Source organism: Caenorhabditis briggsae (genome assembly GCF_000004555.2).
Source record: "Caenorhabditis briggsae complete genome, chrII, whole genome shotgun sequence".
Taxonomy (NCBI): Eukaryota; Metazoa; Nematoda; class Chromadorea; order Rhabditida; family Rhabditidae; genus Caenorhabditis; species Caenorhabditis briggsae.
In genome coordinates this window covers 8,248,741-8,266,550 of record NC_013486.2, presented here as the reverse complement: position 1 = coordinate 8,266,550, position 17,810 = coordinate 8,248,741, and the positions used below count along the sequence as shown (strand labels likewise).

At 38.4% G+C, this 17,810-nt stretch overlaps 3 protein-coding genes across 3 annotated transcripts; 1 reads left to right on the top strand and 2 right to left on the bottom strand.

Annotated features, from left to right (window-relative positions):
• Positions 1–1,388: 1,388 nt before the first annotated feature.
• On the bottom strand, positions 1,389–10,579 carry CBG02905 (the record flags this gene model as incomplete). Its single annotated transcript, XM_002631079.1, has 4 exons — positions 1,389–1,704; positions 1,781–1,916; positions 10,195–10,413; positions 10,453–10,579. The coding sequence occupies 4 exons, from the start codon at positions 10,577–10,579 to the stop codon at positions 1,389–1,391; spliced, it is 798 nt and encodes a 265-aa protein (XP_002631125.1).
• Positions 10,580–10,755: 176 nt separating this feature from the next.
• On the top strand, positions 10,756–16,073 carry Cbr-shn-1 (the record flags this gene model as incomplete). The annotated part of the gene is made up of 12 exons (XM_045242359.1): positions 10,756–10,815; positions 10,929–11,237; positions 11,494–11,595; positions 11,637–12,225; positions 12,275–12,610; positions 12,654–12,958; position 13,108; positions 13,294–13,619; positions 13,662–14,512; positions 14,563–14,710; positions 14,874–15,027; positions 15,841–16,073. 12 exons carry the CDS (start codon positions 10,756–10,758, stop codon positions 16,071–16,073), a joined length of 3,414 nt encoding a protein of 1,137 aa, XP_045092171.1.
• A 463-nt stretch (positions 16,074–16,536) lies between these two features.
• CBG02908 lies at positions 16,537–17,490 on the bottom strand (the record flags this gene model as incomplete). The annotated part of the gene is made up of 3 exons (XM_002631081.2): positions 16,537–16,809; positions 17,185–17,287; positions 17,333–17,490. The coding sequence occupies 3 exons, from the start codon at positions 17,488–17,490 to the stop codon at positions 16,537–16,539; spliced, it is 534 nt and encodes a 177-aa protein (XP_002631127.2).
• Positions 17,491–17,810: the final 320 nt, after the last annotated feature.

Genomic DNA, 17,810 nt, shown 5'->3' with positions numbered 1-17,810 from the left:
GGCAGAATGTCTTGGCTTTTAAATAAAGAATCAGTCGTTATTTGCAAAGCATTTTTGTTTTGTAAACTAAAAAATTTTCAGATCTAGCGGACAAGTTTTAGTTATTCTTTGTAGAAGTTCTAAATCGACTATTCTCAGTTTAGACATTTTCAAACGCACTTCACATTTCCTAAATTCTGAATTTCCTCCCGTCCGTCCGTCGTTTCCACCACTCATGTATCATCTTCACTTTTCTCTCTATCAGTTTACCTATCATTTCCATACAGATAGTATGCATAATGTGAACAAACATGCGTTCATTTATTCTCCCGTATTTCTGCCTTCTTTTACCTTCTTCTTCGCCCATCATCAATCAGTTCCATGGGCTGATGATACGACAACCCGATTCACACTTATTCCTCTCTTTGTCTCTCTATTTCTCTATCCATGTTTCGTTTTCGCGCATTCTTACCTTTTGTTGGTATTATTTATTGTTCATGTTTTCTCTCCAATTATTAATTAGTTATTGAAAGACGAAGAAGAAGGGACAAACCACCCAACACCGTTCAATGTCACTCTCTTCTAATTAAAAATTGCTCCCCTTTTCCTTCCTTTGGGTCATTCCGCTTCAAAAAATCCACTTTTTGAATTCTCATGTTTGTTGGGTAAAAAAGTTTTAGGTTTACTTTACTTTTTGATTCTCAGGTTTCAAAAAAAACATTGTTCAAAAAAAGTTTTGCTTTATTAGAAAATTCAACCACATACGGATTTACTTTATATCAATCACGGATCTCCACAGATATGTCTTATCAGCCTCGCCGTTGTGCATGATATTAACTTTTCAAGCATAAATTTGCGTTTCCTTCTAAAATTTCAAGCTTAATTATCTCGTTTCCTATGCGAGATATCAAAATTTTGTCAACTGATAAATTATTTATCATAATTTCACCAATATTGTATCAGTTGACAAATTTTTTATATCTTTCACAGAAATCGAGATACTTAAGCTTAAAGTTGACGGTTTAGAGGAGTTTCTATTAGAGAGCAAAGCGGGATGGAAAACGGTTTAAGTAATTTTCAATGAATTTTCCAAAGCTGAAAAAAGATAGTCTTCAGGCTGTTTCACTATGTGCATGTAGTTTTTTCTCAAGTCTTCAAATGGTTTAATATGAAACCGTTGCAAAAAATTATCAAAAGTCGCTGTTTGCCTAACAATCAGTTCAGCGTAATATTCAAATAGTAAAACCGAAAATATTATTTTGACAGTAATTGGCGAAATCTATGATACACTATCTGAAATTAGCGTGCTCCTGCTTCAAATACATACACAGTTACAATTGAACGTATTTTATTTTTTCCTTCATTTGAAACACAGAGTTCAAAAATAGGTTTCTACATTCATTGGCACTTCAATAATCATCATCATCACTATAATAATCATCACTATTGTCGTCAGAATCACTCTCCTCATTATTTCCACGAACACGTCTTGCCAGCTGCATATCTTTTTTCATGATAGTAACTCTTCCAGCATGAATTGCATAGTTTTGCGATTCTTGGAAAATTTCAACTAGATATGCTTCTATTGCTACTTGAAGTGCCTCGAGAGCTGCCGATTGGAAACGAACATCCCAACGGTTTTTCTGACATATTTCACGACACAAACGTTGAAACGGCGCTTTTTTGACAAGAAGTTCTGTCGATCTTTGGTATTTACGAATATCTCTGAGTGCAGGTTGGAAGATAAAGACCCCTTTTGCGAGGAGATGGTGGAGGTACAGCCATCATTCTTGGAGCACACATCCAACGCGGAGGCTTTAGGCTTCTTGCGATACTCATAGGAGGTTTGCGACAGTAGGGACAACCTGCAGAGGCGCACCAGTTATCCCATTTTGAATAATTCACGTATCGTCGGACCATTTCGAGTATCGGCGTTTCTGAAAATTGCTTATACTACGATTATTAAAATTTAGTTTTCTCACCAAAATTGATTCAGACGAGATTTCACATAACTTATTTTTCATCTCGATACTGTATGTGTTCTATAGTGTCAAACTATTAGTAGAAAATCACGCTAATATTTGAATACATCTTGTGTAGTTAATTTAGGTTGAAAGCGAATTTGAGGAAAATAAGTCTAACAAATCCTTTTAAAAACCGATATTTCGTTTATTGAAATATCAAAAGCTAATCTATGTTTTCTTACTGTACGCTCCCCATGGTTTCAAGTTGTTCTTCCTTCTAAACACCCCACGATTTTGTTTATTTTCGCCTCCCGACCAGTCCATTCATTTTGGTAATTATACCATTTTAGGGTTAGGAAACCACCCCAAAAAGGCTCGTTATCGCCCCCCATAATCCTTCCTCTGTATGCCCTTTCTCTCTATTCGTCTCTTCCTTTTTCGTGCACGCTCAGGTATTAAGAAGTACTGTCGGAATACGAGTAGGACCTGACCTTGATGACAGACCTTCCGTACTTCTTTTTCTTCTATCCTTCTACGCCTATTGATCCGTCTCCTTCACCCAGCATGAAGTCTTCCTTCTTCTTCCTATGCTTTGCATAATTTATCGCTCACACCTGATCTGATTTTTTGTGGCGGATAGAGCGTGTTTTGGGGTTCGCTGTTGATGATTCCTTTTGCATTCTCACACTCTATTGTTGTTTTTCCACATGTAAAATCATATAGTTTGCCAACTGCTTTTCTCTCTTTTGTTTCAGTTCGTGTTCTCTTTTTTTCAAACGCAATTTTGAACGGTAAAGACATAATTTGAACATGAAAACCTTTACTTTTAGTTTGAGAGATACCGTAAAATCTGTATTAATATTGCATGCAAGTCTATTGTTCAAGTCACCTCAAGGGGTGCAACTCTATTCGAGGGGCAATTCAAATAGAGGCTGCAATTCTATTTTTCAAACTACAATTTGAAGTTAAAATTTTGGAAAAAAAACAGTTTTATTATGAAAATCAACAAAAAAGTAACAAATTGAACAAAACAAAAAGAAAAGTATCGCATATTTTAAAAATCAAAAAATCGAGGCGTCACTGTCATAGTTATTGTCTTCTTCTTCGGCATTCAATATCTCCCAAAATCTCCTGAATTTCTTCCATTGCTCGTTTTGCTGGCTTCAATAAATGGAAAATATTGTTAAAAAACTAAGAAAAAAAAATAAACCAGAAATTAGGTAGGTATTAAAAAAATTCGAAAAACAACTGCAATAGTTCGTCACGGTGTCACAGACTAAAAATTGTACAGTACTCCCGGCGGAGCCGCAATACTGCTGCAGATGCAATTGTATTACGGGGGGCAATTCAGGCTGCAAGTCTATTTTTCAAGTGCCCTCAAGGAGTGCAAGTCTATTAGAGGGGCAATTCAAATAGAGGTGCAATATTAATACAGATTTTACGGTAGTTCTAATTTTTATATATCAGTACTACGACATCCGAAGCAATACTTGAAGCCCAAACAGTTTCAGTTTGAAAATTCAATGCTTCAGAATTAGGTAAATGAAAACCGGTTCCTCCAAAAACATATATTTCCAGCTGTCATCAAATGAAAAATAAGGTTTAGGTGATGAATCATTTCTTAGAATTAATTATGAATGTCTTAGCTAGACTTTTTATTTCATTTGAAAGCTTTTGCAGTCTCGGAATATTCAAGGAACTTCTTCTCGCTATGTTCGAGTCAATAGAATACCGAAAAATGTGGCAACACTTTTTATAATAGCATGTACAGAACGAATGCCTGCCAGTGGTATTCCGATATAATAGAAAACTTACCAGCCCAAAAATAATCTCAGGTTATGGTGGTTTGCTTTGTGGGGACCGTTGACCACGCTCACAAGCTTCTCTTCTCCACAGCTCCAATTTTTTGCATCAGAATAATAACTTTCATTCGAAAAACCATTCTCCGTCCCAACTACAATCTTTTTTCTACCATGCTCTTTTGATTCACTACCTACATTGCTCATTGATTCCTCCTTTTCACCCTATACCTCATAAAATGCACATGACACGATGATCAGGAAGTTTCCGGAAAGTGTTCGACCCTGCCGCCGCGCCCTTTACAATACAAAGAGCTTGTTTCTCTCTTTCTCTTTTCTTTTTCCGCCCCGAGACGAGCCTAATCCTCTCCCAAGCGTCTTCTATTGTGTTTCTGGGGTGCTCACCTCCTCTTCCCAACCCGAGAAAGGAAAAAGTATTTGGGTTCCGAATTAAAGAGTATTCGGCATTCAAGGAGTATGTGTGTTCTTCCCGACCCGCTTTACAACAACTTGTATTATACAATACACATTTCCTCTCATTCTCTATAAGTTGCCTCATCCAGATGTCCGTTACTTTCTTATCCACTCTTATTTCCCGCTAGAGTTTTTTGGACGTCCCCTCTACAACAAGGGCCAATGCCTTCGATTTATATTCATATTGATTTGAAGATGAACAAGAATATGAATAGAATCCTCTTCTTCTTATTCTTCTTCATCCGCGCCAACCATCCATTCGTCCCAGAAAAATACACATATAGAAAACAGGCGGTTTGAACAAGAAGATGAGGTATCTTGGGATTCGATCCACCTCGCTTTTTTTTGTTTCTATCCTTTTTCACACCCGTGTCCCGCATTTTCGGTCGTTTTTCAATCGGCACTGTGCCTGTCTCGAGGATGTTGTCATGGATGAAAATGAAAGAAAATGAAAGAAATACGTAGATATACTTAGAACAAATTTGATTTATGCATCGTCCTCCTCCCGTCAAAAGTGTAACCTTTTCAAGCACCATCCTTCTTGCCTTTCTCCATATTTCTTTCGTTTCATTTTCCGGTTTTCAAACAGAAACTTCATTCTGAAGAACTTCATATTCACACATATATTCAAGATTGTTGCATTTTCCTCTTTTTCTGCTTCATTTTTCTACAAGATTTTCTTTTTGAGTTGAACAGTAGTTCTTGAAATTCTATACGTAAAACTTTTTTTGTGAATGTTATTGGGATTTTTCGCTTTTTCAATGAGTTTCGAAACTTTGTTCCTATTTATTAGTGCAGGTGATTTCAGTATAGCTTCTGAAACCAGCTGCGTCTTTTAGAACATTTGCGGTGTTGCCAAAACTCGAAGTAATGTTCAAAAATTGTTTTCTTGATGATCTCAATCATATGAAATCGAAAATTTATAAATCCATTTAAAGTTTAAGTTTGTACCGAATCGGAATTTCATGTCTTCTGAACTTCTCTCAGAAAAATTTTACTATTTTGCTCCAAAGTTTAGCTTACCATGAAACCTGTAATAGAAGGGTCACAAACTTTCTACTTTGAGCCAATTTTTATTGATTCCTGTGAAAGATACAAGAACGTTGTCAACTGATAAATGATTTATCAGCATATCAGAAGTATTTTGTCAGTTGACACTTTTTTGATCTTCCATCGGAATTGAGATAATTGAGGTAAAATTTGACAGTACTGGGGTCATTCTATTACAAATTTTGCGGTAAGCAAACGTTTTCGCTTAAGTTCAACTTTTGTACCGAAGCTGGATGTCAAGTCTTCCTCAAAAACACCTGTTCTCGAAAAATTTACTATTTTGTTTAAAAATTTAGCTTATCTACCTGCCAAAATCTTGCAGAAAATTCCTAGACAAACCATAAGATCATGTTATTTTTCGTCTCAAAAACAACGTCCTTTTTCGCTAAACAAACACTTTTAAACTCTTTTTTCCTTCTAAAAACAAAAACTGACCTCTAAATTTGGTACGATCCTATTTTTCTTCCCTCGATTCCCGCTTTCAGATAACCATCTCTTCCCGTTTTTCTATTCTTCGTTTCTTCTTCAAAACCTACAGATATTATTTTTTCTTTCCTCCCTCTTTCCAAATATTTTTCAATTAGTTTAATGTAATTTCTTATCCCAGCTTATCATGGTTACATCTTCATCCAACTCTTTTTCTTCTTATTTCTAATCCCAAAAAGTCAATTCACTCAGAAATGTCCCCCACTCGACCCACATTAATCTGATTCAATTTGGTCGATTCTCTTCCCTCATTCCATGATTTTCCAGTCATCACCATGCCCTAACTAGCTACATTTGTTACTTCTTGTGTCCTCATTATTGCCCCTCCTTCTCCTTACTTTTTCCCACTTCTTCTCGCCTCCTCATCTCTTCCCAAAACTGGGTTTTGAGTTGACGCCGCCCGCCAACCCATCACCAAATTGGTTATTGTTTCTGTTGCCGTCGTCGTTGTCGGATGGAGAGAAGATGTAGACGTCCACATCGTAATCGCCTTTTCGCAACTTCTATTAGGTTCTGATCCCCCGTTCCATTCAAATCAGTGTTCGGCTGTTGTGTTCTTGTTCCTGTTTTTGTCAATTTCCATTTTGGAAAAGGGATTGAAGAAGATAAAAGAAACCAAGTTTCGAATTGTTTCAACTCGTCTCAGATGGTCTCGCTTTTTAGATTGAAAAGTTTTTGTTTCCTTCCTCAAGATTTCGTTTTCAACAAATTTTCAATTTTGGGTTTTCCGAAAACCGCGATTCCCACTTTTAGGTTGATGTAGTCTTTAGAGAATTTCCAAAATTTTTTAGTTACCAAAAATTTTATACGGAATTTTCCAAAAACAGATCAAAATTATCTAGTTCTCATAAATTTCTATATTCCAAATTTCTGAACTTTCAAATTACCGTATTTCTTCTTATAGAAGCCCTCCCATACTCTTTGAGCTTGATAATCTTGGTTGCTATGAGAGATATCAAAAAACTGTCAACTGATAAAATAAAAGTAATATTATGATGGAGAATTATCAGTGAAAAAAATTTTGATATCCTTCAGAGGAATAGAGAAAGTGTAGCTCAAAGCGAACGGTTAGGGAGATGAGAAAAATAATACGGTAACTGCAACTAACTGCAAAAGTTTTTGTTTTCATGGTTTAGAAGCTATTTGATTCTAGTTTTAAAGTAAATTTCCCAGACATAACCTTTTGAGTACTGAGAAAAAATGACGCTTGGGAAAAACGACATTTTAAGCTTCACTCGAAACTTTTCCTCTTGTCTCTGTGACGGTTTCACATTATCGGTTACAGCTTACCATCCCTTTAATCTTATTATTGTTTCCCCCATCCGTTTAAAAACTCAATGTTTTCCCATTCGTCATAAATTCTTGCCCGATTTTATGGCAAACCAATGCAATATGCGCTACCCAGACTGTAAATATTCGATTTCTTCAAGTCTCTGTATTCCAAAACTTTTTTTTCATACTGATCAGAGTTCTTTTCTCCGGAAAACACAGTCATTTCTTCCTGATTAACCAGTGGTTAGTTGTCTTCCCGAAGATTAACTGCTACTAATCTTCCGATGTTTGACAATCGATTATACCTGAAGACAGGGGGCAGAAAAAAATGCCTTAAAACACGTCATTTCGGGTATTCTTCTTCTCCTTCTTGTTCCCTTCCAATTTCTTGCGCACCTTGACAACATTCCGGCCGAAAGACGACGAAACAGTCGAAATCCGATCTGGCATGACAAGCTCGAGCACATTTTTCTTGCGTTTTTCTTTTCCCTCCTCGCGCTTGCTTTCTTTGTTTTATCCCGTGTTTTTTCGCCCTCCGATCTGAACTGTTTTTTTTTTGCCTCGGGTTCTAAACTGGCTGAAGAGCTCATATGAGCAAATTAGTGTGGCAATAAAGCGAAAAAGAAAGAAGAAAAAGAAAAGACTCTGGGGAGATAATTTGATGAGGATCGTATAGTAGTTGATATTGTTTTCAGAAGTCGTGGAAGCTTCTAGAATTGGTTGACGTAAATTGTTGTCTAGAGTTTTTTTCTGAATTCGCATAGTATTTGGAATAAGCTAGTTTCCTGAAACTTCTAAGAATTTCTCGGAGAACCTCTAAGACTAATTTTTTGTTCATCTAAACATCCCGAGTTCTACAACCGCTGAGTTAAAAGAAATACTTGAGTCTTTCTGAAGTTTGTCTTATTTTTATGTACCTTTTCTTCTCGTGATACTGTATGTTTAATGATGTCACAATAATATTTTTGATGCTTCTCAGAACATCTTGTGCTCCAACATGTTTTGCAGCTTCTTCGGTACATAAATGATGGCGTTTAAGAAGAAACTTTGTTGTTTCCATATCCATTTTATATTCCCAAATAGTATATTTCTTTCAATTCGTAACTTTACAATTTTTGACCTCAAAGAGTAACTGGTCATCTTGACCACACTCAAAAAGTGTATGTCAATTCCATTTTCTCTTCCTCAGAGAGACACGGGGCGGCCGTTTCAAAAATCCTTCTTGAAAACGCCGGCCATCACCGGCACAAATGAAATGAATTTTGAAAACATTCTCTTGACCTGTGTGCCAAAAATAATTCCGGTTATTCCATTCCTTCGTCTCTCTGTTTCTCTCTGTACTCACCCATCGTATGTCGGGAGTGTCTATTCGGGAGCCTTCGTCTCTGCGTCTCTCTCATTTATCATAATCTCTCTGCTTCTCTTTTCATCGGGTTCCAACCTGAGCCGGACTGACGGACGCGCACCGAGCAAGCGGACAGTCGGGAGGAGGAGGAGGCACCCCCCCCCCCCCCCCACACCTTAATTGATGCTACACCCGCATCCAGCTCCAGGCACCCGGGGGGCCGCTTCTGGTGCTCCTGTTTGTTTTTGTTGCCTCGTTGTCTCTCTAAACTCTCACCGTTTCGCTTGTGCTCAACTCTTCCGCCGACGGTCCATCGCACGGTATCTTTGTGTCAAGCAAAATATCCTCCCCCTTTTCCTCTCTTCTTCGGGAAGGAAAAAGAAGAAGAAAATCCTTTTGAATTTACCGATTACGTATATTATTACCGTTTGGGTCATTTGTAAGCCTAATGAGTTTTGATTTTTGTTTACTGTATAACCGATTTGTCTTGTTTTTAGGACTAGACATGTACACCGGAAATGAGCTCCATTTCCTCTTTAATTTCCGGATTGTGCATCAGACTATCAGATTTTCAGCCAAAATATATTCGTGCTTTAGACTAGTATAGTTCGGCTGAAAATCTTTTTTTCAGATCGGTTGATATCTAAAGAATACATAGTTTTAATGTAGGATCTATAATCTAGATTTGACGAATCTCTAAAATTCAGACTCTAAATTTGTTATAAGTCTGAAAATTACACTGCAGTAAGTTGGTATCGGTATTCTGAACCAACTTGTATTTGAATTGACTCCGCTGTTTAAAACCATCCCTGATCTCTTAGGATTGTCTTTATCAAATGTTTTATCTTCTTATATTCAAATTCGCTTCCCACCTGCAATGTTTTTCCAACCCCTCCCCTTCCATTTTCTTCATTTTCCCATATATTTCCATAAACCATCTGCCATCTCTCTCTTTCTTTCTCAAAATTCGACCTTCATAAGATGTTCCGTTTCATTGCCTCAAAAGGTTCATTGCCTCCTATTTCCATTCTTCTTCGTCTTCTTATCAGGTGTCAGATGTCTTACCAAAAATGAAAAATAGTGTCAATATTTGAGTTGGCGACATAAAATGACTAATATATTCCTCCTTGCCTATCCTCGCTTTCCGCACAACTCCTTAGTTTTTTTTTCCTTAGCTTTCCATCTTGTTCTCTTTGGAACTTTTGTGTGTCGAAGGTCGTAAACTCCGTGTCGGAAACACGTCTGACTCAATGCCTATACAGCCAGTCATCTTCCTTATTTCCTTCCCGATAATTCCCAACTCATATGTTGTAAGCCGTGTACGGATCATCAGCTTTGACTACCGTAATCGCTGATATCCTTATGCCTTATGTCACCGTTAAGCCGTATGATAAGAGATAGATATTTTGAAAAACAAAACTGATTGGATAGTTTTTTTTTTCTTATTCGTGATTTACTGATGTAGCTTTCATTCTAATTAGGCACTTTCTATTTCTACCCCAAGTCATTTAATTAGCTGATGATCAGACAGAAAATGAACACATTTCAGCTAATTTTTTGCAAAACCTTGATTGTAATACTCCTAAATGAGAAATAGTATTGGCTCCCAAAGAATTGAAATCCTTCTGTTGTATAGTTACTGATCACTGAAACCTTTCTTGAACTTCTAGACCGTTTAGTTCATTCTGGAAACAATGAACACAAACTGTAATTACCCCATTCATACTCATTGTCAAATTGTCACCGCTACTTCATCATCTTCTCCTTTTTCTTCTATTCATTCATTCTTCTTCTTTCTTTATACCAATACTGTTCGTTTTCTTACTTTTTGTCCCTCTCGGAAGCTTCTTCTTCTTCTTCTTCCTCCGAAGCCAGTTTCCGCCTCTCTCATTGACTACCTGCATCTCTTCCTCTTCCATACTATTTCCGATCTCTTCGATTCCGACAGTACGGAGGAACTCACTCTCCGTTCTCTCCGTTCGTTTTTCTTCCCCAATTCCATTATGAGACCATCTCTCAGTGTTCTTATTACCAATGGCAAAACCTGGAAATCATCCCAAATCCAGAAGATAATCTCATGTACCTCCTTTTCGGTCTATTTTTGGATTTTTGATCAACCCGATCAACGACACCATGCTTAGTTTTATTACCCTCTTTCTCTCGATTAATGTCTCCATTTCCTTTTTCTTGGCGACGAGAGAATGATCCATGTACCACTGTAAATACATCAAAGTTATCGCCTTTCTTTCTTCATCTTTCTTTGTTCATTTTCTGCTGAACTGGCAATTCATGTATTAACTAACTTCGCAGCGTACAAGTCCGGAGGCCTATTGATGCGATAGTGTCATCATCATCGGAAGTCAGGCGTCCGAGCGGAAGCGACACGATGAATCAAGAGGAGGATCCCGTCAATTTACAGATTTTCGTGCCAGAGCTCAACGTTCGGGTGAGTACTTAAAACAAAATTAGACAACCTAGACATCCATATAATAATATACCACACCAAATGATCAGAAACTTTTCATAAATGGTATTCTTGTAATCCTCGAACCCCAAAAGATTTTGGAAAGTTCCATTAACGTATTTATCTTATTCCAGAAGTTCCTTGCGGTGACCCAGAATGATTTCATCTGGGATGTCAAACGAAAATTGCTTGCCACTCTACCTCAAGCTCTTCCGCAAGCCTTCAATTATGGCTTATTTCTACCTCCATGTGATGGACGAGCCGGAAAGTTTCTACTCGAGGATCGAACAATTCGTGATTATCCATTTACGGATTGTGTTCCGTATCTAGAGTTAAAATACAAGAAACGTGTGTACAAAATGCTCAATCTTGATGAGAAACAACTGAAGGCAATGCATACGAAGGTGGGTGAAGAAGTTTCTGTCCTTAAAAAAGTTTCATATATAATCATGTTCCCATTGAATCCGCATCTCTCACCGATCCAACATGTTGATAGAAGAAGAACTGACAAAAAGTTGGCCGTATATAATTACAAGGTGTTTTATATGTTCGGACTGAGATTCTTGCCTTCTGATGCATATCTTTTCTCTCTTACAACAACTAATAATATTTGTTTGCGCTACCGGGATGATGATTCTTATCTTTTCATCGTTTTTACAGGGCCAACTCAAAAAGTTTATGGACTACGTTCAGCAGAAGAATAACGAGAAAGTGGAGAAGATGTGTACACAAGGTCTTGATGCGAACTTCCATGATTCTCAGGTAGGGCGCGTCTGAAAAAAAAATCATTAGAATTGTTTCAGGGAGAGACTCCATTAACACTTGCTGCTGGGATACCAAGCAACCGAGCTGTAATTGTGTCCTTGATCGGAGGAGGTGCCCATATCGATTTCCGGAATTCCGAAGGTCAGACAGCAATGCACAAAGCCGCATTTCTCTCTTCTTTTGAGAATGTGAAAACTCTTATCGAGTTAGGAGCAAGTCCGAATTATCGAGATCCCATTGGGCTGACTCCTCTTTATTATAACATGTTGACTGCCGATTCAAACGATCAAGTAGCAGAACTTTTGCTACGAGAAGCAGCTGATATCGGAGTTACCGATATGCATGGAAACCATGAGATTCATCAGGCATGCAAGAACGGATTGACGAAACATGTGGAGCATCTTCTCTATTTTGGAGCTCAGATTGATGCCGAAAATGTTAATGGAAACACCCCTCTTCATGTCTGTGCTGTCAACAATCGACCTGAATGTGCTAGAGTTTTGTTATTCCGAGGAGCTGATCATCTGACTGTGAATAAGCAGGGACAAACAGCGTTACATGTGGCACATATCGTGGGGAATCCAGCTGTGGCTGATGTTGTGCAAGCTCATAACCCAAGCTCTTCAGGTAAGATGATTTAACTTTTCAAAACGTAGTCCAATCTATTCATTTTCAGTCCCCTATCGTGGTACTCCTCAATACTCTACCCGAAGACGATTGAGTTCCACAATCACCAGAAGACGGTCAATGTCACAATCGTCTATATGCAGTCAAGATGTCTACCGTACTCCTCAGAGTATCCGAAAAACTCCGATGTCTGCTGCACCATCACCCAGTCCATCACGCTCTTCTAGAACCACAGTCACTCCATCCGAATATGGAACTATGAGGAGGTCAGGAATGGATTCAATGAGATCAATGATTGCTGCTGGGCACGAGACTAATATAGCACGGATTCTGGTGATTCCTAGAGGTGTCAAAGGATTCGGTTTCATTTTAAGAGGAGCTAAACGTAAGTGTATTGAACGAATAATATCCTATAGTTCATTTTTTAGACGTCGCAATGCCCCTGAACTTCGAACCAACTGCCCAAGTACCAGCTCTTCAATTCTTTGAAGGTGTTGACATGTCTGGAATGGCAGTTCGAGCAGGGCTCAGGCCTGGAGATTACTTACTGGAAATCGATGGAATCGATGTGAGGAGATGCTCCCACGATGAAGTGGTTGAACTTATCCAGCAAGCCGGAGACACAATCACTTTGAAAGTGATTACTGTAGAAGTGGCAGAAATGAGTCGAGGAGGAACTATCGTGCATCGACCACCAACAGGTAAGAAGCACGTACTGAATGAATTCTATTATGTAGTCGTCATTTTGTGTTCGTTCATTTCTAATCCGTGCACCATGTCACTGTATTTTTTCTCACTTTCACTTCCAGCATCATCTCATCGTCACTCTTTGGTTTTTACACCCACTCCATCGACAATCTACTCATCCACAAAGGCTTCCAGTGTCTATCGAATGAGAATTGGTTTGGATTTTTCTTTCATTTTTTCTGTTTAGAGTGTATGCTAGATTCATAACTTCACTTTGTACATTTCACTGATTTAGTTAGACGAGAAACTCTAACATTTATGTTATCTGTACTATTGATTGGTTCTTTAGACGATGGTAGTAGTGTTGCTTCTTATTTTCAGACACGCATGATGCGCATGGAGTTGATTACTATGCGCCAAATGACATCAGGAACGCCTATTCGGAATCGAGACATGCGTCGGTTAGGCAGAGGCCGGGCAGTGGAAGAAGGATCTCTGCTGCGGAGCTTGAGAATCTGATGGTCCGACAAAGAGTACCATCTGTGACAGGGACACCTACATATCAAATGCAATACGATCAGGAATCATTGAATGGAGGATATTCGTCGAAGAAATATAATTCAGTGTCAGATATGAAAAGGAGGAAAGGACAGAGAAACGTCGTAGCATCTTCAGCTGGGTTGAATAGATCCACCTTTGAACCATCGGTCAGTTTTGAGTTAATTTAGAATCCTTCATCATCTTAGTAGTTTCAGCCCGCCACTTCATCATTCGAATACAACTGTAGCAGTCGAAGTACCCCACAACTGTCTCACATGGATTCATTCGATTCATTCGATGACGAAGACGATCTTCCAGCTCCACCACCTGCTTCCTATCAAGCATCGGATCTTTCAAGAGACTCTTCAATAACTAGAAGTGAATACTCTCGGCCGTTCCGACCAACATCTCGACCTAAAACTCCTCCACCACCTCCTCCGATGCAACATCAACATCAGCAACAATACCAACAACAAAGTCATCCAACTCTAGCAAGATCCGCATCTCAACCTCAACAAGTTCATATCCAACCGCAACAATCTTCCATTCCACCCCCGCCTCCACCACCTCCGCCACCACAATGTGAACCAACTATGGTACAAGTAGAGTTCACACCACCATCAACATCTTCTGTACCTCCTCCACCACCCCCACCACTTCCTCCGATCTCTAGTGGTGCACCACCTCCGCCTCCTCCACCTCCACCTGGTGGATTGATGCATGTGGCTGCTAGTGCTCCAGTATTAACGAGCAACTCGAAGGGAATATCAGCGGATGCTCTGAAATCGGTACAGTTGAAGAAGGCAGAACCACGAGAATCATCATCAGCGGCTTCCATGAATAATAACAACAACAACAAGGATTCAACGACAGACTTCCAAATGGATTTGAAAAATGCCTTGGCAAAGAGACGGAGTAAAGTAGCACATGATGTGGATGAGGATGAGGAGAGAGAAAGTCGATTTGAAGGGTTATCTCTTCGAGAGACGGTTCGAGAAAATGTAGTGGAACGTGGAAAAGGGATTCAGAATATTGGAATAGTAAATAAGAAGGACAGCGGGTGAGTGGGTCATTTTAATTGTGCATCTGAAAATAACTTGATCCTCACAGGTATACTTCTTCCCGGACGTCATTGGAGCCGTCCGAGTCGGAAGAGAAGGATCATCGTCCCCATTTTTCACTGGATCATTCTCCGAATGTACAAAGAGTTACATTGATCTCTCAACATCTCGAGGATAATTACGGACAGAAAGATAACGTAAGTAGTCTCCCCCGTTTCTCATCCCGAATTGCACTTTTCTCTTCATACATTCTTCAAAACAATTAACCAAAAATCTCAAAGTGTGAATCTAGAATGCGTATTTTTCCCAATTTGTTATGTGTGTTTGTGCGTCGATTTCTAACCGAAACTCGCGATTCAGATGTCTGTCGCATCGGCATCAACAGCGTCGACGTCTTCAACCGTCGACTTGACAAAGCCAGGATGTTTCGTAGTCCCGTCTCACGTCATTCCACCTGTCGATTACGACGATGATCCGGATTCTGGAACTGGGGACAGCGACGGAGAGATTCGCTGTAAGCGCTTCCTTTTACATCACAAGAATATCTTTCTCTGCACAATTAAAAAGATGCACCAAACATTTTTCTGATTTTTATGTTCTCACATCTAGAACAGGGTGTCATTTATTAATTGGTAGTGCGTCATGGTAGGGAATGAATTTGGGATCACGGTTAACAAATTGGGTCGTTATTGAATGCAGTTTTTTGATTGGGTGTAAGGGTATTACCGAAATACCTGTAATAGATGGGCCCTCTAACTTCTAACTTTGAGCCAATTTATCTTGGTTCCTGTGAAGGATATCGAGAAGTTGTCAACTTATAAACTGATGTTCATCATAATACCACAAACATTTTTTCAGTAGACACATTCTTGATATTTTAAACAGAAATAGAGATAATTGAGCTCAAACTTGACAGTGTGAGAGTCCTTCTATTTGAGGCATTAAGGTATTTCAAGATTTTGATTCATCTAGTTTTTGAGATTTCTTTGGGTTTCTTCTTCAAAGTCTTACAATTAGTTTCTTACTGTTAGTATTTTCTTACTGTTAGTAAAATTTATATTAATTTCGTTTCCATTTTTTTATGACTTAGTTGTAAATTCAATTGTATGCTGTTTTTTTAAAGCTTTATGCGAATTCCTGTTTATTTTTGAGTTTCCGATAGTTTTTTATCCATCAGTTCTGAAGCTTCATTTTTAAACTTAAGTTTAAAATCTTGGTTTTGTTGGCAACTACTTCTAGTTTTAGTTAGTTTCAGTTTGTTTATGGATATCAATTTTTAGGGAATCAATTTTTTTTTTGAAACCATTTTTATTTCTGTTATTTCCAGGTAGTGAAATATCATCATTCGAACATAAGAAGGTAGACGTCTGGACGGTTGAAGACGTCATTGGTTGGCTTTCCTCTCTTCATTTATCCGAATATTCTCCAGCATTCCGAAATCAACGAATCGACGGTCGTTGTCTTCGACAATGCGATCGCTCTCGATTCACTCAACTCGGCGTCACTCGAATTGCTCATCGTCAAATCATTGAAGCTGCTCTTCGTGGTATTCTTCAATGATTCCTCTTTTTTCATGAATTCCCACTGTTTCTCTCCCGCGTAGCTGGCTTTATATCGTGTATATAGTGAATTGACTCGTGCCTATTTCCTGCTCATCATCATCAAAATCATCATCATTTCTCCCTTTCTTTTTCTTATTCTTCCATGTTTCGGTGTTTTAGGGCAAAACAAAATTTATGTCTTTAAAATAAGTTTTAATATATTTTCACATTTGCCCAATCCCTCCTCCTTATTCTGAATTCTATGTGGTTTTGTAGAATTCCGTTCGCTTATTAAAAAACCACAAAACCCCCCACAAATTCTCTTTCTCTCCCTCTCTCTTGAAGATTCATAAATAAATTCGGTGATTCGTTTCCAGACAACAAAAATTTTATATGTGATCAGACATTGTGAAGAACAAAAAAATAAATTAATTGATAACAAGATTTGTGTACAACGGAGAATTAGAATACAAAACTCTCATTTATGCCTTCTGCTTTTTCTTGAAAACAATCACCACGTCTTCTTTCTTTCGATGAAATCGAGACGGCAGAATCAGTGCCGGCTCGGCCGAGTACGGTGCCAATGTAGTCGTCGTTGTTTTCGCCCAAGATTTTGGAGTCACTGGAGGAAGTGATGGTTTTGTAGGTGTGGTTGTCTCCTCATGTGATTCTTCTAATGTTTGTTCGTTTCGTCGTCTCCAATCCACAACGCGGTTATACGGATAGTGAGCCTTTGAGCCACCACCGAAGCGGAGCTGGAAAAAATATGATAAAGAGGAAAGGGAGTAGCACAACCGTCCAAAAGCCTTGTTCGAAATAGCGCTACAGTGAATGGGAGATTTCGCTACAAAAATTATCAAACTTCGTTGGCTGAGTATCCAACGTACGACGCTAACCACAAAATAGCGTCAGACCTAAAAGTTACCTGGAGCACGATTTCTGACAATAGGGTTTGGACACTTGTTAAGTAGTTCATGAATTATTACTGCAACGGAGAAGATTGATAACTCTGAACGTTTTGTCAAATACATCAAATCTCTCGTACATCTTATTATAAATTCTGGCTCATTCCCACTTTATGAAAGTTCTTTATGAAAAATCAATTTCAGAAATCCCAAACCCCTCCTTACCTGAATAACTTCAGAATCCACTTTGACATTTTCAATTTTCGCTTTCTGCTGATGCTTTACATTTGTCAAAATTCTCACTTTTCCATCCTTTGTTACAGTTGCTCTGAAATATTTGACTAAACTTCCAACTTAATCTCTCAAAACTCACTTTCTTCTTTTCACATGCTGAAAATCGATGAATTGAACACTCAACTTTGGCTTATAATTATCGATAGCTTCTGTGATAACGTGGATTTCATTTTCAGGAATATTCAAAAACTCATTCCTCCGGTCATAAGCAACCAGGTTATCAGCAACTTCTACCATAATCAATAATAGAAAAATAGAAAAAGAAAATGACATCGAGAAAGTGGACATTTTGAAACGAGGAGAAAACTGAAAAAGACACTTTGGGATTCGGAATAAAGACAAGTGACTGTGGGGGAGAGAAATGGTCATTTTCAGACAACTAGTATCATTTTATTACACAATAGGTGTAGTATGACAAGTGAAAGAGAGAGGATATCAGTTCAGATAAAGGAGATGTCTAAACTTGTTGCATAAAGAGAAAAAAAGGAAGAGGTTTTTTGTTTGATTTGTTGACGGAAGATGGTTTGAGACATTGAGAGAAAGTGAGTTGATTGGAT